At 45.2% G+C, this 24,597-nt stretch overlaps 1 protein-coding gene across 3 annotated transcripts in view; it reads left to right on the top strand.

Annotated features, from left to right (window-relative positions):
• Nucleotides 1–265: 265 nt before the first annotated feature.
• Ak5 (adenylate kinase 5) overlaps nucleotides 266–24,597 on the top strand; it is a 210,465-nt gene continuing 186,133 nt past the window's right edge. For 2 of the 3 annotated variants that reach the window (XM_042280169.2, XM_042280168.2), the window contains exons 1-5: nucleotides 285–611; nucleotides 9,539–9,725; nucleotides 13,324–13,491; nucleotides 14,177–14,346; nucleotides 14,431–14,544. In XM_042280169.2, the coding sequence (XP_042136103.1) occupies nucleotides 552–611; nucleotides 9,539–9,725; nucleotides 13,324–13,491; nucleotides 14,177–14,346; nucleotides 14,431–14,544 (699 nt within the window). In that variant the 5' untranslated portion in view covers nucleotides 285–551. Of the gene's footprint in view, nucleotides 612–9,538; nucleotides 9,726–13,323; nucleotides 13,492–14,176; nucleotides 14,347–14,430; nucleotides 14,545–24,597 lie in introns of all 3 variants that reach the window. The other variant, XM_006989509.3, reaches the window with a different exon arrangement.

The raw sequence follows: 24,597 nt of genomic DNA, 5'->3' as shown, positions 1-24,597 counted from the left end.
TGTGTGTGTGTGTGTGTGTGTGTGTGTGTGTGTGTGTGTGTGTGTGTGTGTGTGTGTTTGTGGTGGTGATGGTGATGGTGATGGTGGTGGTTGTGTGGTGTGTGTGAAGAAGTGAAAATGTATCAGGTTCCAATTGCCCGGTCCTTGGCTCCCGGGCACCGTGGCTGTGCTGCGGGCTGGGGAGCGACTGCAACCCGCGTGTCCCCACCCCCGCGCCCGCCCGCGCAGCGTGACTGGCGGCCGCTGCAGCGGGCTCGGGAGACGCGGGCCGAGAGCGCAGAGCCGGGAGGCGGCGGCTGGTGGCGTCGGCCGCGCGGTCCTCCTCCGCGCCCCTCCCCTGGCGCTCGCGCTGCCTGCGCCCGGGAAGCCGCGGCTGCTCGCTGTTGGCGGGGGGACCAGCGCGGACGCGGGGGCGGCGGGAGCGCGGACGGCTCAGCTGCCCCGGAGTCGCCGAGACCCCGGCTTGCGCGCATCCAAGTGAGGGCTGCGCCCCGCTAGCCCCAGCTCCCGTAGCCTCCCCGCCTGCGCCCCACGGCACGCGCCGTACAGCCATGAACACCAACGACGCCAAGGAGTACCTGGCCCGGAGGGACATTCCTCAGCTTTTCGAGGTAAGAGGCTAGGTGGCCGAAGGGTCCCCAGCGGCCACCCCGGGGCTCCGAGGGCCAGCGCCTGGCCGCACCTTCCGGTGCGGGGTACCTAGTGAAGGTGCTCGCAGAAGCTAGCGATCCCCTCGCCCCAGACAAGTCGCCTTTTCCGCAGGTTGCTAGGGTCCCTTTCAAATGTGGGCTTCGAAACCCGCATCTTGGGATCAAGTTTCCCTCTTGAAGCCGGGTTCTGGATGCAGGCTGCCCCCAGCGCATCCCTCAGAGATGGGCACCCACAGTGGACAGGGGACCGTGGCCTGGCAGCACTCTCTGGGGCTGAGGGTCAAGCCAGGTGAGAGTACAGTCGCCCACACGGAGCCAGGACAGGAAACTGAAGGGTCCAGAGCCCTAAACGCTCGGGCGCCAAGAGTTGGGACTCTGTAGGGAAGGGGAAGCATGGACGAGGCGACTCTCCCGGGAGACAGCTTGAGGAGGAGAGGGATGAAGGATGAAGATGGAGAAGGGGAAACAAACACACACACACACACACACACACACACACACACACACACACACACACACACACACACACAGCTGATTAAGTGCAGCACCACCTCCTGGGTTGGTGAAGGTCTATGCCGCCAGTCAATGAACTCCTGAGCGCGTTTGTGGGTTCCATGGAAGGTCGCTCCTCCTGGCTTCAGCCTTCAGCCCCAGCCCACCTACACAGACTGGGTGGGACTGGGAGCGGCCAGACAGGCGCGACTCCTGTTGCTGGCCTCTGCTGGCGCGCAGCAGCAGCACCCGCACTAGGGGCCAGGGGATGCGGTAGCACTAAAGAATGTGAGAAAGAGGCTTGAGGTATGAGCTCTACAGGAACCTTGCTCAAGCCACAGCGGCCTTCCCAGAGAGAAGTCCTGCTTCCTTTTCTTTTCTCCACATTCGATTTTAAAACACCTCTAAAAACGAAGTGCTGTTGGCTTAGATTATAAAACAAAATAAAATTTAAAGAAGAATGGCACCAAGCCAGGCTTCATAGGCTGAGCCCTCAAAAACCTGGCCTCCCATTTCAAAGGAAATGATAGACTAATATAATAAACTAAAGGCCATGCATTGTTCTTTTCCCTGTTTGTTCTGTTCAAAGAAAAGTGTATCTCTCAAGAAAATAATGTCTGCAATAATCCCCTCCCCCTAAAAAAAAAACTGTCTTTAACATGGGCTGCCATAATTACAGTGCTTCGAGAGTTTTTGCTTTGTTTTGTAAATATGGAAATGAAGAGCGGAAATTTTTAATCATAAATGTTAAGACTGAACCCAATTTTATTTCTACACTTCTGAAAGAATGATAGATGGTGCATCCGTAGAAGAGCCTTCTGATTGCAAAATGTGGGAACTGTTTCTCTTCTGTGGTACCAGGTAACTTACAGAACCCTGGATGGCCTGTTCACAAACTCTACACCATGTATGCTAACAAGCTATGGCAAGGAGTTGTTTAGCCTTCAAATCTCTTCATTGGCTTTTCTGCATATGAATGGGATGTCTCAAAATAGTGCGCACACCCGAAAGGAAGTCAGCTGCTTACCTGAGAGGCACTCAAGCAGTGTAGGAGATTGAGTTCTGGACAGCAAAGAGCTGGAAGGGGAGAGAAGGTCCATGACCTCGTGACTCCATATGAACAATGAGAAGAATCTGCTGTGCACAGTCCAGAGGGGAGCAAGACCTGACTGTCCATGTGACAAGCACAGACCACAAACATCAAAAACCTCAGGTTTCTAAAATGGACTTTCCATGCCAGATCCACACTGTTCTAAGTATATAAAGTTTAAGCAGGTGGCTGCCAAAACCCCAAAGAGTCACAGATAGCACATGCCACTAAAGGTCAGGTAACAGATGAATGAATCTGTGTAGCACCACAAAAAAAAAAAGAAAAAAAAAACCCTACATATATAAGTATATAAGGAGACTTCTTAGATTTCTTTGAGTGGCATAGGATATCTGCTAGATTCATAGTTGAAAAGTACTTCCACTTTAAAATTAAATTAAAAAACAAAACAAACGCTTTCAGCTGGTTTTGCTGTGTTCCTAATTCTACCGAGCTTTGTAATGTCAGTATTGATCTTAACCTTAGAGCAAAGGCTTGGCAATTAGTCTGAATGCTATCAAAAGTCCAATTAGATTCTTCACATTTTCAGAGGGTTAACGCAGAAACTAAGAAATAGCATCTACCAGTTGTCATCACCCTGGGGCAGCTGGCTACTAGAAAAAAGGACTTAATTATCTTAAATTATCAATGAAAGAGTGGATGGAGCCCAGTGCCCTTCAGGAGTTGGTTTTGTTTAAGAAAGCTGGAAATGCTTGTCTCCCAGTCAGAAACACTCCCGCTGCATATACCCACACAACTTAAGCTTTGGGAAAGTAAACATTAAGAGACTGGGGTCTTAAATGTTAATATTTTGGTTGGATTATAAATGAGCTACAACGAATCTGGTGTTTTCTTTTACCCCATTCCATGTTTTTCTAAGATGTACAAGGAAGATTATCTGAGTTTACCAAGAGAAACTGTCTTGGAGTCCCGAAGCTGAGCAAGTCACTAATACCCCTGAATATGATTTCCTGACCCCAAAAAACAGAGGTGGTGCTCCCCACATAAGTGAGCATGTGCACAAGTGTCTGTGTGAGACACAAGGACTTTGTGTGTTGATGTGGCTGGTTCTGGCCCAGAGAATAGCAGGAGTGTGGGAAGCTAACCTGCCTCACAGAAACTGGATGACACTTTTTCTGCCCCCTCAGCAGCTGAACTCATCGGATGGAGCTGCAACCCAAACCCACTCCATTTAGGATTTCAGAAAACAAATGTACCTAGCAGGAACTGCCTGACATTTTGGGAAAATGGAACAATACTAATTTAAAAATTAAAAACTATGTTGGGGCTTGTCAACTTTCCCAAAGGGTGTGTGCTTTGTATGTTAGTAATGTATAGGTGAGAATAATTTACGCTTTTTCCATGAAACATTCTAAAGGAAAATATTTTGGGGCATCAGACCAGTTCCCAGGAGTCAGCATTTCCAAAGATGTGGAATTTTTGGAAAATAGTGTGTATTAATTTCCACTACTTACACACTTTGGGGCCCCTGCAAACACCGTGACTTACAAGGAAACAGCCCAAATGAGGTAAGAAGGAAACTCAGGTTCAGCCCGACTTGGTCAGTGCTGGTTCGGTCTTCTGGAGTGTGATGCCGAGTGGCTTCTTTTTCCTCATGGCAACTGTCACAACAAAGCTTTGGGCATGGCTGCATTCAAACTCCTTTGCAAAGTGCATCTCTTGGAGAAGGCCTGTGGCCTTGGCCACACAAATGGGTTCTGTTGACTGAGACAGTGCTCTGGAGAATGGCCTAGGAAGGACAGGTTTGTAAGAAGCATAAGGATGGAGTCTACTGACAGAGAAACAATGCTCAGGATCCTGGGGGGTTCTGGTGAAGGCTGGCTCCATAAACTAACAACAGATCACCAGGTTATCAAATGACACCCACCCCAGCCTTCTGGGTGAACAGGTTTCAGTTCTTCCATTGGAAAAAAAAAATCCTGAGTGTTTAACCGTTCTGGTTCCTCTAGTGCCATCTGTGAGCATGTGGACTGCTTGCCCTCTGCCAGGCATGAACAGTTAAAACCAAATAAGACCATACTTTCCCCTCCATAATCTTAATAGATACTGTAGAGCTTTATTGCATATCAATTAGCATTTTGGAAATGTCTGACACTAAAGTTTTAGATTTGTTTTTGTTATTTTTAAGTGTGTGTGTCTGTGTGTGCATCTGTGTCTGTGTGTGTGTCTCTGTCTGTGTATTTGTGTGTGTGTGCGTGCGCGCGCGTGCGTCTATGTGTGTCTGTGTGTGCCTGTCTTTGTGTGTGTTTATATGTGTGTCTTGTATCTGTCTGTGTGTGTCTGTGTCTATGTCTCTGTGTCTCTGTGTGTGTGTTTATGTGTGTGTCTGTGTGTGTTTGGGTGTGTGTCTGTGTGTATCTGTGTATCTGTCTGTCTGCGTGTGTCTGTGTCTCTGTCTATGTCTGTGTGTGTGTGTTTGGGTCTGTGCACATGAGTGTGGAGGCGAAAGGTGTCAGATCACCAGGAACTGGAATAAGCAGCTATAAGCTGCCTGATGTGTGTGCTGAGAACCAAACTTGAGTACCTAGTAAGAGCAACAGAGACATCTTAACCACAGAGTAATCTTTACAGCCCCTGACTTCAATTTTAAGTCTCACTTAGACTTGAGTTTGGAATTATCTTTCAGTTCTAATCACAAAGCTGCAGCATGTATATACTCAGTACTAGGGAAAGTATCAGGTGCTTGGAACTAAGAAGTGGATGGGGCCCACTCTGTCTTGATGAAATCTTCTATTTTGGGAGAGTGACACATAAACCAATGCTCCAATATAAATGACAACAAGTGAGATGTTTCTGGTGTGGCCACATTGCGAGACCCCCTAACAAGACCACCACAGAGCCGATATCCAATGCAAAACACAGGGGGTTATTGATAACAAGCAAAGCCTGGGCTTGGTCCATGTCCAACACTCGACACAGTGGGTGGAGGAGGACGGCCCTGAGCTCTCAGGGTGAGGGGTTTTTAAAGGGAAAAACCCAAACAGGGTGGTACAAGCTTTGGGCCTTGGCATCATATGATTGGGTGAGGGTATGTAACCTTTGAATTTACTGGTTGGGGGTTACAGTTATCATTTTGGGGCAGGTCTGGACAAGTCCCAGGCTTTGTCCTTGAGCTGCCGTGGAGGCTGGCTTTGCACATTCACATTGACAATGCACGTAGCTCTAAGTTGGTGAGCGGTCCCAGACAGTAAACAACTGGCTGAACCTTGAACAGTCAGAGTACATGCAGAAAGGGAGCTAGTGCAAGGACTATGTCTTGTTCATGGCCCTCCCAGAAACTGCTTGCTTGAGTCTTAGGAAACTGAAACTGAGGCCTGGTCTCTGAGAGCAGACTGAGCAGCCTCTTATGTGTCTGCTTGGTCCTTTCATTTCATCATGAGTCCCATTGGAACATGAAAGAAAGGGTCCACAGGCCAGCCCAGGCTTTCAGAAAAGGCATTGTGATAATTATCATGATAACAACTAAAGCCCATGTTTGTTGAACATGTGCTACATGTGACGCTCTTAATAAACACATTTAAAAAATTACATAAAATAAAATCCACTTCACAGTAGACCTAAGGCTTGGAAATATTGGTAAAGATAGGATAAGATGTTAGGGACTTAAATAAATAATGGCAGGGATATTTCCCATGATACACTTGCTGTGATGGGAGTCTTCTGTATTTAATTGCACAGTTGCCTTGCGATTTGAAAGGCAGAGAATGCTGAGCTGAAAACTCACTGATGCTGGGTGTGGTGGTTGAGCCTTCAATCCCAGCACTCAGGAGGCAGAGGCAGGTGGATCTCTCTATAAGTTCAAGACCAGCCTAGTCTATATAGTGAGTTCCAGATTAGCCAAAGCTACATAGTGAGGCCCTGTTTCAAAAAACCAAAACCAAACAAAACACAACTAACTGGTCAGAAATTTAAAGGATTATCTTAAATCCTCAACCAAATCTCAGTTTCAATTCAAGTTGTTTACTAAAAGAAATGAAAGAATAGAAAGAGCAATTCTGGGGTTATTGCTATACCTGGTTGTTTAAAATTATACTATACAACAACAAAAACAGCATAATAAAGGCGTAGAACCAGACATGGAGACCAATGCATAGAACAGAGCGCCTAGAAATAAACTCGCAAAGCTTCAGACACTGGTGTTTGACAAATGTGGCAAAAGTTAACATTGGCCTCTTCAACAAATGGTCCTGGAAAACTAGGTATCCACGTGCAGAAGGAAGCTAGATATGCATCTCTTACCTTGTTAAAAAAGTTCAAAATGGATCAAAGTCCTCACGTAATGAAGACATGGAACTTTGAAACAACTAGATAAAAATAGGGGAGCTACATCATGATCTAGGCATAGGCAAGGGCTTTCTGGAGAAACAATCAGCAGTTCCAGAAATATGAGCAAGAACTGACAGACGGGATTACATGAAATTAAGACGCTCTGTAAAGCAAAGGAAACAGTGGAGTGAAGACACAGCAGACAGAACGGAGAAAGAAATTGACGAGCTATACACCTCATAAGGGATTAACGTGTAGGCTAAATGAATCGTAAAATTAAGCATCAACAAAGCCAATCGTCTAATCAATAAATGGACAACAGAATTGAATAGACAGTTCACAAAAGATATCTAAACAGCAAAAGAAAGTAAAGAGAAAAGTGGTCAACACCCTTCGTCATGAGGGAAATGCAATCTTAACCACACTGATATTCCACTCCCCCACCCCCACCCCCTCATCAGAAAGGCAGTGGTAAAGAAATTGAGCAAGTGCTGGAGAAGACGCAGGGGATAAACCTCATATGCTTCTTGTGGGGATGTAAATTACTGTAGACACTATAGAAATCAGTATGGAGCTGGCTCAAAGTGGACTTGAAGACATAGCTCAGTTGGTAGGGTGCCTGCCTCAAATGCAGAATACCTTAGGTTCAAGCCCAGACACTACATAAGCCAGATCCTATGTGTGGAATCCTATCACAAAGGAGGCAGAGTTGGGAGAATCAGTTGTTCAAGATTATCCTCACAGGGCGCCGGGGAAATTCTCAGGAATCTGCAAGGATGACCCCACCTTGGGCTACTGGCAATTGTCAAGAGGGTTGAGAGACCTGAATTGGTCTACTTTGGTGACTGGAATGTCATCATAGAGCCTTCATCCAGTGACTGATGGAAGCAGATGCAGAGATCCACTGCCAGGCACCAAGCTGAGCTCTGGGAATCCAATCAATGAGAGAGATGAGGGATTCTGTGGGCAGGGGACATGGAGATCATGATGGGAAAATGTGCAGAGATGACCAGCCACACTAGTGGAAACCCATGAACTGTGGACTAATAGCTGTGGAACCCCCATAGGACTGGACTAAGCCCTCTGGATACGGGAGACAGTTGTTTAGCTTGAACTGTTTGCAGGGCCCCCAGGCAGGGTAATCAGGATCTTTCCCTGGTGCATGGGTGGGCTTTTTGGAGACCAGTGCCTAGGGTGTGACACCTTGCACAGCCCTCGTACAAAGGGGAGGGGCTTGGACCTGCCTCAACTGAGTGTGCCAGGCTCTGCTGACTCCCCATGGGAGACCTTGACTTGGGAAATGTGGGGATGGGGGGTGGGTTGGAGGGAAAGCTGGGGAGTGGGAAGAAGGAATGGGGGGGAATCTGTATTTGATATGTAAAGTGAGTAGAAATTTAAAAAAAAAAAGATTACCCTCAACTATATAGCAAGTTCAAAGCCAGCTTAGGTTATGTGGGACTCTGTCTCAAAAGCAACAATGTTAAGAATGTAACTACCATATAACCCCAAACTACTCTTGGATACTCAAAGAAATGTAAGCATACCAAACAAATGCCAACACATCCATGTTTAATGTGGCACTGTTCACCATATACAAGAAATAGATTCAGCTTAGAAGATAAACAGAATCACCTTGGAAAGGAAAGGGATTGTTTTAAACTTATATTTCCAGGTAACAATCCATCATGAGGGAAGCCAGGTCAATAGCTCAGGCAGAAATTGAAGCAAAAGCCATGGATGAATGCTGCTTCCTGGCCCACTCTCTGGCTTCTACTCGGCTAGCTTTCTCTTACATCCCAGGCCCACCTGCCTAGGGGTGGTTCTGCCCACAGTGGGCTGTGCCCTCCCACATCAATCAGTTAGAATAGTCTCTCACTAACATGGCCTCGGGCCAATCTGATCTAGGCAATCCTCCAATCGAGACTCACTCAGATGACTCTGGACTGTGTCAAACTGACAGCTAAAGATAACTAGGACAGACGTTAATCAGCAGATGGATGGATAAAAAAAACATGGTATGAATACACAATGGAGTTTTAACCATTTATACAGAAGAACAAAATTAACTTTCAGGGAAACAGGAGATATGATTGGAACTGGAGGTCATGTTAAGTGAACTAAGCCAGACCAAAAAGACAAATACCATAGGCCTTTGCTAATGTAAAAGTCTAGATTTAAACAAACAAACTAAGAAATGAAGTGAAAACAGAAGGAACTGTTGGTGGGGAGGAGGAGACTAGAGGGAGGAGAGGGAAGGGGGGCTGACCAACATTGCACATTTTGTCTTGTGGCTACAATCTAGACAACTACACACACAAATGGCCTGAAAGTGGGGCAAGAGGGGGCCAGGGACAGGGGGAGCCAAGAGAGGCGAGGGGGTGCAAACATGGCCAAAGTGCAATGAGGCACATACAGGTACGAAAACATTGTGAAATCCATTGTTTTGTATAATGAAAAAAAAAAACAAACAAAAAACCAAAGCAAAACAACAACAAAAACAAATGAAAAGGCTGAAGACAGACAACCCAGAATTTAGAGATAAGACATAACAACATTTTAACAAAGCTGATGCTTACTGGTGGTTTTGTCAACTTGATACAAGCTAGGTCCCCTAGGAAGATCGATCCTTCAGCTGAGAAAACCCCTCTGTCACCTTGGCCTGTAAGCAAGCCTGTGAGGCATTTTCATCATTAGTAATTGATGTGGGAGAGCTCAGCTCACTGTGGGTGATGCCACCCCTGAGCAGGTGATCCCAGATTATATAAGAAATCGAGATGAGCAAGTCATGAGGGGCAAGCTGGCTTCTTCCATGGATTCTGCTCCAGTCCCTGCCTTCAGGTTCCTGCTTGAGTTCCGGCCCTGACTTGACTCAGTGATGGGCTGTAATGTGGGACTGTAAGCCAAATGGCCCCTTTCTTTCCCACACTTACAGTCATGATGTTTATCACAGCAACAGAAAGCTACCTAGGACGTGGTGTCAGAGAGTTGATTTGTACTTTATGTATGTATGTGTTTTTTTCAGAGCCTTTTGAATGGCTTGATGTGCTCCAAGCCTGAACACCCCATAGAGTACCTGGAAAGTTGTTTACAGAAAGTCAAGGAGCTAGGAGGCTGCGACAAGGTGAAGTGGGACACATTCGTCAGCCAGGAGAAGAAGACATTACCCCCGCTGAATGGAGGACAGTCTCGGAGATCCTTCCTCAGAAATGGTAATGTGTGTGTGGAATGGTAGGCGTCTCATGGGAGAGCAGGTCTCTTCAAAACACACCATGCAGACTGGAGAGAGCACTTTTAATGATTGGATTTATAAGTGTTTTGGAAGAACTTATCTTTTTCTGCTACTAATTGTAATCATCTGTGATAAGGGAGAAAACAACACACAGTCTGGCAATTTTCTGTAAATTTAATGAAAGTTTATATTACCAAATTCATTATTTTGCAGCATAAATTACATTTAAGAACCATGGCTTTATTTTTTGAAATTGCTAATAAGCTTTCTCCAAATACACAAGTAGAACGCAGATCAAATTGGTAGTTAGTATATAATAACTCAACATTTTTTTATTAGTTAGAAAGAGCTGTTGCTCACTAATATTGCTTCCAAGCGCAGTGCCCATATTAGTGTGTTTATACAAGTGCATAGATGGCTTATAATGTTCATTCAGTAAAGATTCACTGAGTGACTATTGAACAAATTACATAGTCATTTGGGTGAAAGACACAGAAACAAATTTGCTGACGGTGTCAGGAGCAGCTGAGAAATGAAAGCTGTAGTTTGTTGGATCAAATTTATAGTTATCCAATCTCATTCTGAAGTGTATGTTTGTCAGACATGGGTCAATCAGCCTGCTCAGCTGAAGGAAGTTGTGAGTGTAATAGTATGCAAATGCAAAATTAGTTCCAATCAGGGGAAGCTAAACTAATTCTTTTCCAGTGACCAAGACAATTATATTTTCAATTTTAAGCTATGTTCAAAAATTGTTCTACAGTGTGATTAGAAAAAAATGGCTCGGCAGTTAAGACTGGTTCCTCCTCTTCCAGAGATCCTTGCTTCAGTTCCCAGTACTTAGGACCAGCAGCTCACAAGTGCCTATATTTCTGGCTCCAAGGGATCTACTGCCCTCTTCTGGCCTCTTCAGGCCTCTGCACTCACATGTGCATACCCCACACAGACACATACATAAATAAATAACAAAATAAATTAAAAATACTGTTTCACAGAAGTTTCAGGCATATCCAGAGGATGAAACCAATTTCATTCTCAATAAATATAAAAAGGAAACAATGCTTAAGTCTGTGTGGTCTTATCAGTCATGACCCAGTTAGATTTTGTTTGAATGTGGTATGGGAAAAAGTCATGATGTGCTAATTTTTAAGAAGTTCAGTAAGAGGAAAGTAGAAATATCACCCTCAAAGATATCTCCAGAGTGAGCAGCATCCTTCCTTTTCCACAAGGAGCCACTGCACTGCTAATTATATTTTTATTAATCATTAGACAGACCTTTCTATGGACTGTGGTCAAGAAAATATTACTCCTTGCCGTCCTATACCTGGAATACATGCTAGGAAGATAAAAATATTTTCTAAGTTCATCTATCTCATAATTACAAATTTTTGCCTTATGAAGTAATTATCCTTTGTATTCTTTGTTTTTGTTTTAAATGCTGGGGAGCAGACTCAGGAGGACCTCATGCCAGGAAGAAAAGCATTTCACCTACTGAGTTGTAGCTCCACCTCCTCCTAGGTGTAAACCATAATTGGTAGACTAGGTTGTTAAATTCAACAAAATTGTTAACTGCCCACTAAAGTTAAATATTTCTAGAAGTATAGTGATTCATGAATTTTTTTTTTTTTTTTTTTTTTTTTTTTTTTTTTTTTGGTTTTTCGAGACAGGGTTTCTCTGTGTAGCTTTGCGCCTTTCCTGGGACTCACTTGGTAGCCCAGGCTGGCCTCGAACTCACAGAGATCCGCCTGCCTCTGCCTCCCGAGTGCTGGGATTAAAGGCGTGCGCCACCACCGCCCGGCAAAACAAATCTTTTTTTTTTTTTTAAGATTTACTTATTTTGTATACACTGTTCTGCCTGCAGGCCAGAAGAGGGCACCAGATCTTGTTATAGACGGTTGTAAGCCACCATGTGGTTGCTGGGAATTGAACTCTGAACCTATGGAAGAGCAGTTAGTGCTCTTAACCACTGAGCCATGTCTCCAACCCTGATTCATGAATTTTTGCAGACATATTGGCAATGGTATACTAACATACAATTGTCTTGAGACAAATTATTGCATAACATAAAATATTTTCATCATCTAAGCAAATTACTTTCCTAAATGAAAATTCCATAAAGCAAAGGCAAATTATTGGCAAACATGTTTAAATTTTTTCACTTTAAGGCAGAGCAGTTTACTATGCTCGATGACATAGCCTTCCCTCATATTTTCTAAAGACTTTAGTGGAATCAGTCTAGTAAGTCAGTGGGGAAATGATTTAGTGTGTTATATCAATACAGAATGCAAAGTTCCAGCTGATGAGCATCTTGGGAGAGGATGCATTGTGCTGTCCTTAGACACTTTATCAACTGTTGAAAGCCCTCGTGGAAGGCCGTGTAGATGCCCATCTCCCTCCTGCAGGAGTTGTTTGGTAGTTAGGGTTCTCTTTGTATCCTGGGTGAGAAAATAGCACCTGGGATGAGAAAAGAAGAAGCTATGAGCTATATTTTGACAATGGCTGATACTATCTGTCTGCCTGTCTGGAGCTTGCCAGGTCTGTCTTCTGGACCACTGGGACGTGTGTGGTTTGTATTTCAACTCTTCATTTTAATGTGTGAGTGCCAACTGGGGTCTGCTGCCCATGTTTCATCACCTCTGTTGATTTTCTAACTTCTGACATTGCCTCTTTCGAAAATCATTTCTTATGACTCCAGCCCAGATGGATTTATACATTCCTTGATCTGCTGTAGAGTTTACTAGGAAAGACTTGAACCATCGCCTTTCTGCCTGGTGGGTGTGTGGCCATCAGATTTAAGCACATATGCTCTAGAATTACATCAGAACTGAGGAAACAGCTACAGCTTAGCCTCCTACTAAAATCACTCTCCACATACAGACACATCTGGAAGTAAGGGGCAAATGCTTGTTGCCAGGGTAGATATAAATTTAAATCTTCATATTTATGTATTTACACTGTAAGTCAACAAAATTAAAGATATTCATCTTAGGTACTGTCTTATTACTATGAAGGGACACCACAACCAAAGCAATTCTTATAAAATTAATTGGGGACTTGCTTACAGTTTCAGAGGATTAGTCCATAATTATCATGGCATGGAGCATGGGAGCAGACAGACAGCATGCATGGTGCTGAAGAAGTAGCCGAGAGCTTTACATCCTGATCCCCAGGCAGCAAACGGAGAGAAAAGACACTGGGTGTGCTGTGGGCTATTGAAACCTCTAAGCCACACCTCCTTGTGACAAGGCCACACCTTCTCCAACAAGGCCGCACCTCCTCCAACAATCCTTCCCAAACAGTTCATCAGCTGGGACGAAGCATGCACATATATGAGCCTATGGGGTCATCTCATTCAAGCCACCACAACACTAAATATTGAGAATATAGAATGCAACAATATCAAAAGGTACTAATATCAGCTATCTGCCCCTTTAAGAAAAAAGTTTGCTGACCACTAAGGAAGCCTTCCTTCTTCCAGAGACTGGCTAATTGATACAACTTCTGGTCTAGTTGGTCAACTGTGAAAAGTGTTTCACTGTGCCCTTTTTTCCTCTTTTCATAATTATCTCACTCTCTTGCAGTAATGCCTGAAAACTCAAACTTTCCTTATCGACGATATGACCGGCTCCCTCCCATCCATCAGTTCTCCATAGAAAGTGACACGGACCTGTCTGAGACCGCAGAGCTGATAGAAGAGTACGAGGTGTTTGACCCAGCGAGACCTCGACCCAAAGTCATCCTCGTCATAGGTAGGACACCAAGCGTTGAGGCTCTCTACTATTGCTAATTTCGGAGGCTTCCATTTCAGAAATAACAGTTAGGTGGCCTATCTGCAAACATGACAACCAACCAGAGACAGAAGTTCAAGGGACAGTAAATGGAAATATTTTAGAACAACTTTCACTAAAGCAGAATTACAATTCTATTTAACACCTAGTTCACAATCTTAGATTTCCATTACAACATCACAGTAGTTCTCTATAATGAATTGAAAATAATCCCTTCAAGATTTATGAATCTGTGGTTTCTTCATTTAATCTTTAATGTAGATAATTAGTCAATTAGGTGCTTTCTTTAAACACGGGGATTTTTTCCTCTTTAATTGACAAATTAAAATTTTATTCCCTAGTAACCACCGAAGCAAAAGAAATAATAATGTATTGGAAGTATTTATGAGTGCAAGATAGTACCTATAGTAATGTAAGTTTCCATCTTACTGACAAGCAGATGTAGGAGCATGGTGATTTATGCCACCAGCAACTTCTGATTATTATGCAAAAAGCAAAGATAAAAGCACTGTGATCCCGTGTTGAATGCTGAAATACGAGCCTGATTCCGTTTCATAGGGAATAGATACTGAACGTGTTTAAGTAGTTGTCATGTAAGGAATGTCTCTCTGTGCAAGGTCACAGGCTTTCCTGTTTTGAATGCCAGGTGGTCCAGGAAGTGGAAAGGGTACTCAGAGTTTGAAAATTGCAGAGCGATACGGATTCCAGTACATTTCAGTGGGAGAATTATTGAGGAAGAAAATCCACAGTGCCAGCAGCAACAGAAAATGGAGTCTGATCGCCAAGATAATTACCAACGGGGAGCTGGCCCCACAGGTACTGCCGCATGATTGTTGTTGTTGTGCAAAAAGGAATTGTCCTGCCTGGAGTACACTGTAGGTCTTCATCTTTGTGTTAAAGGAGACAACGATTACTGAGATAAAACAAAAACTGATGCAGATACCTGATGAAGAAGGCATTGTTATTGATGGATTCCCAAGAGATGTTGCCCAGGCTCTCTCTTTTGAGGACCAGGTAAGAACATCTCCTTGTATTGGACGATACAACCGGCTCTCTTCTCTCTTCTGTCTGCTCTGTTTTCTCTCTCTCTCTCTCTCTCTCTCTCTCTCTCTCTCTCTCTCTCTCTCTCTCTCTCTCTCTCTCTGTGTGTGAGTGTGTTCATGCTCGTGTGCACACATGTTTCTGGGAATAGAACCAAGGATGTTGCATATGTTAGGCAAGCATTCTACCACTGAGTGATAGCCTAGCCTTATTATTATTAATTGATTTAAAAATAATTTTATGTCCTACTTTTTACTTAAAATTTTGAGATTAAATAACAACAAAGACAAATAATGATTTCTTGGCAGCGTTTCTGAATTCTGGTCTGAAACAGGCAAACCCATTAATGTGTGTTGGCAAAAGGCTTTTTTTTCCCTTGGCAAATGTTTAAAAATTGAAGGCAGCATCTGCCAAGAAGAAAAATGAGAACTGATCATAGAATTCATTAATTTTAGTTCAAAGTGTAGATCTTTATAAACTTTATTCAAAGCACTGTTTTCTAAGATGCCCTTTTATGTTTAATTTCTTTAAAATAAGTCTCAGTAATGTCCAGAGATGGGCCTGGGGCCACCCTACACCGCCACCCTTGCAAGCTGAGGAAGGCTTTTCCATTGGGTCAAAAAATGCTGGCCTTCCGGTGTTGAGATGAGGTTCAGCTGCCAAAATATATCCAAATGGAGCAGATTGTGCATTCATTCTCCACGTCTACTGTATCCATCCTAAACAATTACAAAAATTGAAATATAGTGTCTATTAAATCCTTAAAAAGATCCATAACTCAGGGTGGCGTCTTTGTAGCTCAGAATCCTGAAACTCTTCTGGAATATACCGTGCACTTAGGGCAGAGTGAGAGGAAGAGGGACAGACAGAGACGGCTCCCTCACATACAGGGGGGGGGGGGTGGTGGGGTGGTGGTGGCACGGACAGAGAGAGACGGCTCCCTCACATACAGGGGGGCGGTGGGGTGGTGGTGGCATGTACAGAGAGACGGCTCCCTCACATACAGGGGGGGCGGTGGGGTGGTGGTGGCATGTACAGATCTCCTAGAAACTATCCAGTCTGCGTGCTCACTCATGCAACCCCAGCCAGCAGATCCTTTCAGAATGGCCCGCAGTTGCATGCACTTCCTGTTCTCCACCACACTTCTGCGACTAGAGGGAATCCAGTATCCTTTCTTCCTAAGCTTACATCCTGCCTCCTGGAGTTCCTCGGCCACCTGAAGTTGATGCTGCAACTCATGCTACCGGAGTTCAGTGGGTGCAGCGGCAAACCTGAAGGTTGATACAAAATGTCAGAGTCGGCCCCTCCTGCTCCGCTCACACTGTGTAGATGGAAGCTACTATGGGGTCTTTTTCTCTTTTTCACTTCTGACATCAGATATGCAAGGGTTTCCGCATCAGTTCTCCATCACTAGCTGGGCATCCAAGAATTTAACTCTACTTAGATATTCAGCATCCATGGCTAGTAGAGTCCCCACAGGCGTTCCCATCTAAGATGCCTGCTCAAATCCCAGCATTTCCTTGTACTTCTGAGAGAATGACTAAAAGGAAGAACGGGGGTTCCCACACTGCCCTCCATAAGTTTTATAATTTACTGGAATGACTGCCAGAGCTTCCTAGTGTGTGCACCAACTCCTGAGTCCCTGAGACTGCAAGGTCATTTTAATGGCCTTATCCCCAGCTTTCCTCTCCCCCCTGGTCCCAGAGGGCAGGGCTGAAAGCTGACACCACTCCAGTCTACCCAGGGCCTTTTCCGTGGTCACCCATCAGTACAGACTCATGGCCTTCTGAGTGCTTGTTAGGAAGAACCAGAGACTGAGAAATTCCAAAGGCTTTAGAGTTCTGTGCCGGAAACAAAGACTATGTGTTTTTAAAGCCGTACCCCATATTTTTCTTTAGTATTTTAAAACTTGATTTCTTTAATTCAGCTCATCTTAGTGGGAATACACACACACACACACACACAGAGAGAGAGAGAGAGAGAGAGAGAGAGAGAGAGAGAGAGAGAGAGAGAGAGAGAGAGATTTCCCCATTCTTCACACCACAGAGCCAAAGTATAAGATGGGCTAGATTTCTGATGCCAGCCATGAGTGTGCCAGCCATGTGTGTGCCAGCCATGTGTGTGCCAGTCATGAGTGTGCCAGCCATGAGTGTGCCAGCCATGTGTGTGCCAGCCATGAGTGTACCAGTCATGAGTGTGCCAGCCATGTGTGTGCCAGCACAGCCATTTTGATAAAACACCCAGCACCTGCCTGGTTCACAGAACAAGGAAGTGTCGTTTGCTCTCTTCCCCGTGAGTAAACACTGACACTGCAGATGGTCGGCAGTTCCCGCAGGGACCACGGTTCCCTCAGCTGCTGCCTCGTCCAGGACGAAATGAGGGTCGGCGTCCCCTACAAGTTCTGACTGGTCTGTTGGGAAGGGACCGTGAAGATCTGAAGTCCCAGGTCAAAAAATGACTTGCACACTTGTGCAGTTGACACCAGCACTTGTGCACACTGGTGTAGTTGACACTAGCACTGTGCACACTGCTGTGGTTGACACCAGCACTGTGCTCACTGCTGTGTTGACACCAGCACTGTGCACACTGGTGCAGTTGACACCAGCACTGTGCACACTGGTGCAGTTGACACCAGCACTGTGCTCACTGGTGTGCTGACACCAGCACTGTGCTCACTGCTGTGGTTGACACCAGCACTGTGCACACTGGTGTGTTGACACCAGCACTGTGCTCACTGGTGTGTTGACACCAGCACTGTGCACACTGGTGTGTTGACACCAGCACTGTGCTCACTGCTGTGGTTGACACCAGCACTGTGCACACTGGTGTGTTGACACCAGCACTGTGCACACTGGTGTGTTGACACCAGCACTGTGCACACTGGTGTGTTGACACCAGCACTGTGCTCACTGCTGTGGTTTACACCAGCACTGTGCACACTGGTGTGTTGACACCAGCACTTTCACTCACTGGTGTGTTGACACTCGACACTGCGCTCACCAGTGTTGTTGAGAATCTGCCAGGCTGTCTTGGTGGAGAAAACCGGGAAATGTGGTCCCCCTGGCAGACAACAACTTCATGGTTGTGGAAACTCTGCAGCTTATGCAAATTTGCCTCTCAGGCCAAGCAGAATCGAGCCTGCTTCCTTCATCCCACACACGGCGTGCAATCACTCAGCTTGGCATGCACCCGGAGCGTGATCATGTCACACTGAGCCTGGAGTGTGATCTCGTCATCACCTTGGGCGCACGTGGAGTTCCCTCCGCTAGCTCCAGCTCTGACTCCTCATACTTGGCTAACTCCAACTTAAATCAACTTCTCTTCTTCCCCGACACTAACAGACTGGAGGCCCAGGACCGGGCCAGGTAAAACCAAGCCTCCTTTAGCAGGGGGGCAGTTGGGATGTGTGCTGAAGTCGTGGAATCAGCTGCACCGGGTAGGAGCTCTGTGGGGTGGGTTGTAGGGCTCCTTCCCCAGCCCGGAGGGGTTTCCAGGCCGTGCTTCCCATCTGCTGTTCCAGTGTAATCGCTGTCCTTCACTGGGGCTCTCTGAGTCCTTCCCTGTTCCGTACCAGAGAGGGCGGGAGCAGGCTGCGTTTGCCTTGGGGAGTTAGTTTCTCACTGAAACGGTTTTATTGATGTGTAGACATGGGTCTGCTCATGCTTTCTCCATGTAGTTATTTTGTTTGTTACATTTCCAACACTGTGGTTTCTATGGGAGAAATCTAAATTATATCCTGATCATGGAAGGACATTCCCATCTTGCTATCATTTGAATGTGGGTAACGTCCTCCACAGGTCTATATAAATACCTGGTCCCCAGGATGGAGGTACTTGGAGGTTCTGCAAAACTTTGGGAGGTGGGGCTTTATGGGAAATCCTCAAGTTCTTGGGGCCAAGGTCCCATAAGGGATGGTAAGACCCCTCCTGTCCCTTCTCTACCTGGTTGTGATGGGACACTCATTCTGACATGTGCTCTCATGAGGATATGCCACCATGCCATAGGCCAAAAACAGTGCAGCCACTCAATCTTAGACTTCAACTTCCAGAGCCATGAGCCAAATTACACCTTTCTACTTGGGACTTAGCCTGTCTGTCAGGTAATCTCTCATAGTGATGCAAAGCTGATGGGTATACTTCACTTTCTTTTTCCAGTTGACTAGTCTCTACGTTGAACTATTTATAAGTTTAGTATCAGTCTTGCTTTTAATTTCAAATATAGATTTTTTTCGTATAGATGGGGTGTAGATTAATTTTCAGAAAGGTCATGCCTTTCTATGAATCCTAGGATCATTTCTGTTAGTGTGGTAGAATACTCCAACAAAAAGCAGCTTAGGGGAGAAAGGGCCTATTCAGCCTACAATCCCAAGTCTGAGTCCATCATTTTGAGGAAGTCAAGGCAGACTTGACTAACTAACTCATGTAGTTAGCATGTCTGTGTGCAAAGACAGAATAATATGTGCATGCCCACTTCATCAGCTAGGTTTGTTTTGTTTTTGTTTTCACTTTTATACAGTTCAAAGCCTAGCCCGTGAAATGGTGCTGTCCATATTCAGGTTGGATCTTCCCCTATCAATTAAGCCAGTTAAGAAAAATCCTTCACAAGCATGCCCACAGACCCCCGATCAAGCAGTCCCTCATTGAGAGCATCTTCCCAGGTGATTCTGGACTGTGTCAGACTGACAGAACTGACCGACCACCACACACAACCAAGGCCCTGTTGCTGTGTGTGATAGGCCTGCCTACTTCCGTTGTTAAAGTACAATGTCTGCTTTCCCATATAAAAACCCTGTGCGGCTTCTGTTGCTGTTTCTTTGCAGCTGATAGCATTATGGACAAATTGCCTGTTTTGTAACCTATTCTTCTCTGTTTGGCTGACCTTTATGGAATTACTGTGTGTTTGTGGTTTGTCTCCTTCTCTTCTGCGCCCTTTGAGGCAGAGTTGATTCATTCACTCTGAAGAACTGCTTCCTTCCCTCTCTTTCGGGACCCTCACACCTGTCTCCTGAACCCATGACACCCCTTTACTACAGAGGGTTCTATTAGACACAGGATGCTTTGGAGTGGAAAAGAAAGACTAGAGTTTGGGATCTCACACAAAGGAACAATTCAAACAACTACATAGGACGCGATTTTGAATCATTTCTCAGACCTTCGTGTGAACCAGTGGGTTGGTCCTGAAGTCAGTGGAGGTGGTGAGCGCCGACTCTGCTGACCTGTAGACTCCTGGTTAGTTTGTGGACTCCCGAGGCCTCCGTGCTCTCCTTTGGAGAGCGAAGATGACAAAGCCTCACAAGACTGCTGTGAGGGTGACTGAGTCCGCCTCCAGCTCCCTGCCCAGCGGTGCCTCCTGAGTAAGTGCTTTGCCAGAGGACGCCATGATTACTAATGGGCCGTATTGAAAAAACAAAAAACAACAACAACAACAAAACTGATTTGTACCAGGGAAGGCCAGTTCTTCCCTCCTGCTGTCAGGGGCTGTGAAGGCAAAGACTCCATTCCTTCTGCAGTGTATTTTTCAAACCGACTGGTTAAACCTGCAGCGACCACCTTGAGATGCTAAGGCTGCCCACAACAGCTCTGCTTTAGCTCGCCTTCTGAGTTTGGCCATAAGAATTTGTTCAAAGGTTTTGTACTTCTGAGAATGGTTGGAACCCTCTCCAGAGCTCTGGCAGCTGGAGTCCAGGGACAGTCACACTGCTGGGCAGGAAACATTTGGAAGCCCACTAATTAGCACATCCTGCTTCCATCCTCCTCCTCTTCCTTCTTGCTCCTGAAGAAGAAGAAGGAAAAAGAATAATTGATTAGTTGAAACTAACCCAGGGGTGAGAACAACCCAGAGTTCTGAGATTAGTCATGGAAAAGCTACTTCTAGGACTGCAGGTCCGGGCACACATGACGTCATGCTGTGGTGGGCCTCTGACCACTGAGCTCTTCAGAGCTGTGCAGTTGTAGAATCAGTGCCTGTCAGTGGAGGCTTCCTTCACCTAGTCCCTGCAGCAGTGTGAGCCACCCACACAGCCGTGGATGCAAACAACCACACACTTAAGACACTCTCAGACCCCTTTACAAAACAAACCCCCTCATTCTGTATACTGTCTGTGTTGGGATAGGCGTGGGGGGGGGCGGGTTGGTGAAGGAATTCACCCATTGTCCCAGTGTAGAAAGAAGGCCAAGTTTCTTTAGTACATGCAGGCAGCAGAAGACATGGAGGTAACAAAAGAGCCACCTAGCCGGGCGGTGGTGGCGCACGCCTTTAATCCCAGCACTCGGGAGGCAGAGGCAGGTGAATCTCTGTGAGTTCGAGGCCAGCCTGGGCTACCAAGTGAGTTCCAGGAAAGGCGCAAAGCTACACAGAGAAACCCTGTCTCGAAAAACCAAAAAAAAAAAAAAAAAAAAAAAAAAAGAGCCACCTGTCACCGCAGTGAGCCGTGAGGGTCTCTGTTCTGGAGGACTCCTCATTCCATCAGGTCAAACCACTGTGTATGCAATATCCCAGCCTGCTACTCCAGCCATGTAAATGAGGAGACTGCAGATAGATCAGTGTTTGGCCCTGGACAATGAGGGTGAGCCCGTTTGTGTGTTCTGTATCACTCATATCATATGAATGGAAGCGACTCTGTTATTCGGCTGTGGCTGATTTTCTTGGCCATGCCTTCTGCTGTTTGACCATGTAGACAGACCACAGCTATGGTTTTGTTTAGGGTTGTCTTCTGGACCACATTTTCATGGAGGACCTGTTCACTTTCTGGTCTCTCAGTCTTGGTCTTCCCTCCAAGTGCTTGTCCCACCCATGATAGAGCTACAAATCCAGTCTTGGGTGTTGATCAGGAGAGTTTTCTTTATTGGTTTATTTGAAATAAACAGGGGTGGCACTCTGCTTCAACCTCCCTAGGAAGGGTTCTGCCATGTACCATGAAAAGGGAACCATATTTAGGGTCAGTCTTAGTAGAAGGTCTACATTGCTTGGTCTAGGAGCTCAAGGGAAGTGTGACTTTTGGTGATAAGGGGGTTGAAGGCTTTGTCTAAATGTCATCTAAATCAGAACTATTGAAGCGAGGAGAAAGAAATTTGACAATAGTATTGAAAATATAGGGTATATTCTCCTGAACAAGTGTGATATAAGGAAAGATGGCTACCAAGGTCATGCTCCCATCCAGTTTGGGAGGCAGAGATATATGCTGGGCCCACACAGAAAGGTTGAACTGTAGAACGCTTTTCCCAGTGGCATCCAGAGGATGGAGGCCATGGCTGTGCTTCAGAATGGGGAAGTAAAAAGTGAAACATTTTAAGTGGGACCCCAGCCTGGTTCTCCATGGAATATATATAACCATTTGGAATTGAATCTGTTTAATTTTGAAAGAAATAGATTTGATTAGCCATTGACAGAGGCAAGGGCCAGAAATAGAGAGAAAGGGGAAGGAATCCTATTGGATGGGTAAGTGGAGCCAGCCATGATTACACTCATCTAAATAATGACTAGAAAATGGGCAGTGAGAAAAAAAAAAGATACAGAGCAGCAGGCATGGCCAGAAGGGATTTTACCCCTCGAAGAAGATTGCGGGACGGCAGGAGCATGGGGTGCATGGGAGAGAGAATTGGTATTTTCAGAAGCTTTCATGAAGTGGAAGAGAAGCAAGTGGAGACACCAATCTAGACAGGGACAATTAGGGTGTGTCGATTTCCTGGTGACTTCCTGGGAGTCCTCTGTGGTCTGAGGCATACTGAGGGGGTTAGAAGATATGTTCTGAAGACTGGGGTCGAGCCTGAGGATGGGTGTGACAGAGCTGTGATGCAGACTTTTTTTCCAGTAGCAATGGAGGGGATGTTATTTAATTTACTTAGAGTCAGAAAAATTTGTTTTGACTAAAGAATAAAGCTCTCAAACGGATTTGTGGTAGTTAAGACAGTGTTTCTCTGGGATAGCACAGGTCTTATCTTTGTAAGACTGCCATTCAGGTCACGTCCCGTGAGGAAAATCCCTAGAGCAGAAGCCGCAGTGGCGGGTCACAAGTTTATAGATGAACTTACCCGCAATGGGCCTTAGGGTCTCCCTTCAAAGAATAGAGTAAGTCTTTGATAGGTTTATTGTTCCAGTGTGGCTCTCTTATTCCTCATCTTGAGGAAAACAGATTTTATAGCAGACAGGTAAACCACGTTAGTAATTTTCTGGTGTTTGACTAAATTGGAGTGTTTGATAAGACCCACTAGGTCCCTCCTAAACAGGCTGAAGCTGAGTACCTGGATAATGGACTCTGTATGCCTTCAGGAACATGAGTTTCTCCAGGTGAACCAGGTTAGGATAACAACCGTGGTCAGGGATGCTAAAATTTTGTTTTGAAATACTGCTAATTAGTATTTGCCCTAGTGATACTTCCTTGATGGGCCACCATGTAGGTGGCCAAGATTCACCTTTTGAATGGTTGGTTAGAGCTCCACGCAGGGAAGGTGGGCTAGTTAAGAAGGACCTGTTGGCTCCTTCAGTTTCTTCTTCAGCAGCTGTATCCTCTGCTGGGATGATTAACAGCCCTCTATGGAGTTGCCCCATCCAGAGATCCTCAGTTACTAGGGAAGAGGATTTCGAGTAAAATGCCTTTTAAAGAAGCCAGGTTCCTCATTCCTAGGACTGGATATGTCTACAGGAACAGAGAGGCCTTTGGATTTCACTAGAAAGTTTTCCTGTATGGAAATTGTGGCCTCTGAGCTTCCCAGTCCTCTATGGATATAGATAGATAGATAGATAGATAGATAGATAGATAGATAGATAGATAGATAGATAGATAGATAGATAGATAATAGATAATAGATAATAGATAGATAGATGATATATATAGACAGACACATAGACAGATAGATAGAGATTGATAGATTGATAGACAATGAATCTTAGAAAAAGTTGGGTCACTTGCCCCTCAAGGTAATAAGTGTGAGCAGGAGCCAGGAGGCCTTTGGATAAAACAGTAAGGGTCCTAAATAAGGATAAATGGAAGATGGGAGGTGAAATTTTCATTGCCTGTACCAGCCACTTTGTGTGTGTGTGTGTGTGTGTGTGTGTGTGTGTGTGTGTGTGTGTGTGTGTGTTTGGATGGGCTGGTGAAAGAATTTGACCTTTATATCAGAGTGGGAAAGAGAACAAATTTATCTAGTTAAATAAACATGTGGGCATGGCAGTAACAGAAAAGCCACCTGCATATTACAATGAGCGCAACTTTTCTATTTGGAGAAATTTTCATTTGTTAGGTGAGCTTCTGTGCATATGATTTCAATTTCTTATCATGCAATTCCTTTTGTGCAAATTAGGCAGCTCAGTGGAATCGGGTTATAGCTTATTTTGTTTGGCTGTGCTGTTCTATTCTGTTCTCTTATGTAACTGTTATATTAGTTTTGGTTTTTCAGGCATGGTCTCACTATATGGCCCAGGCTGGCCTTGAACTCTTGATCCTACTTACTCAGCCTCCTGAGTGCTTAGACCATAGGCTTATGCCACCATGCTTGGCTATATTTGTATTCTTGTTTTGGCCCAAGCAAAGTATTTCTAGACTATGATTTTAATTTAATGTATATTGTGTGTCTTTAAGTTATCATATCACTCCCTAGGCAGATGTCTTTATTGCAGTCTACAGATAAAGAAACTAATATTCAGAAAGTTAAGTGACCCCCCACCCATCCACTGTCAGCATGGACATGGCTGGCATTCCAATCTTGGTATAGACATGGATTGGAGACCACTAGCTTTTCCTACCCTAGAGATTATGAACAGGCAGTCTTCAGGCTGAGTGTGGGCTGCAAACAACATTTTAAAGAATTGTGTGCCAAATTTTAAAATTGGAAGATTAGAAAATAGAAAGCAGTTTTCTGGAGAGTTGGTGGCTCCACTGCACACTCCTGAAGCTCAGGGGTGACAGTTGGTGGCTAGACAAGGTGGTACTCTTCAGTTCGTGACTGTCCCCAGCCCAGCGTAGCCCTACCTCTCTGTCACCAGTCTGGCCCTTATAAAGCCTTCAAATCTACATCCCACGGCCCCACT

This window comes from Peromyscus maniculatus, chromosome 6 (assembly GCF_049852395.1).
Source record: "Peromyscus maniculatus bairdii isolate BWxNUB_F1_BW_parent chromosome 6, HU_Pman_BW_mat_3.1, whole genome shotgun sequence".
Lineage (NCBI taxonomy): Eukaryota > Metazoa > Chordata > Mammalia > Rodentia > Cricetidae > Peromyscus > Peromyscus maniculatus.
This window is presented reverse-complemented; position numbering and strand designations above follow the sequence as displayed.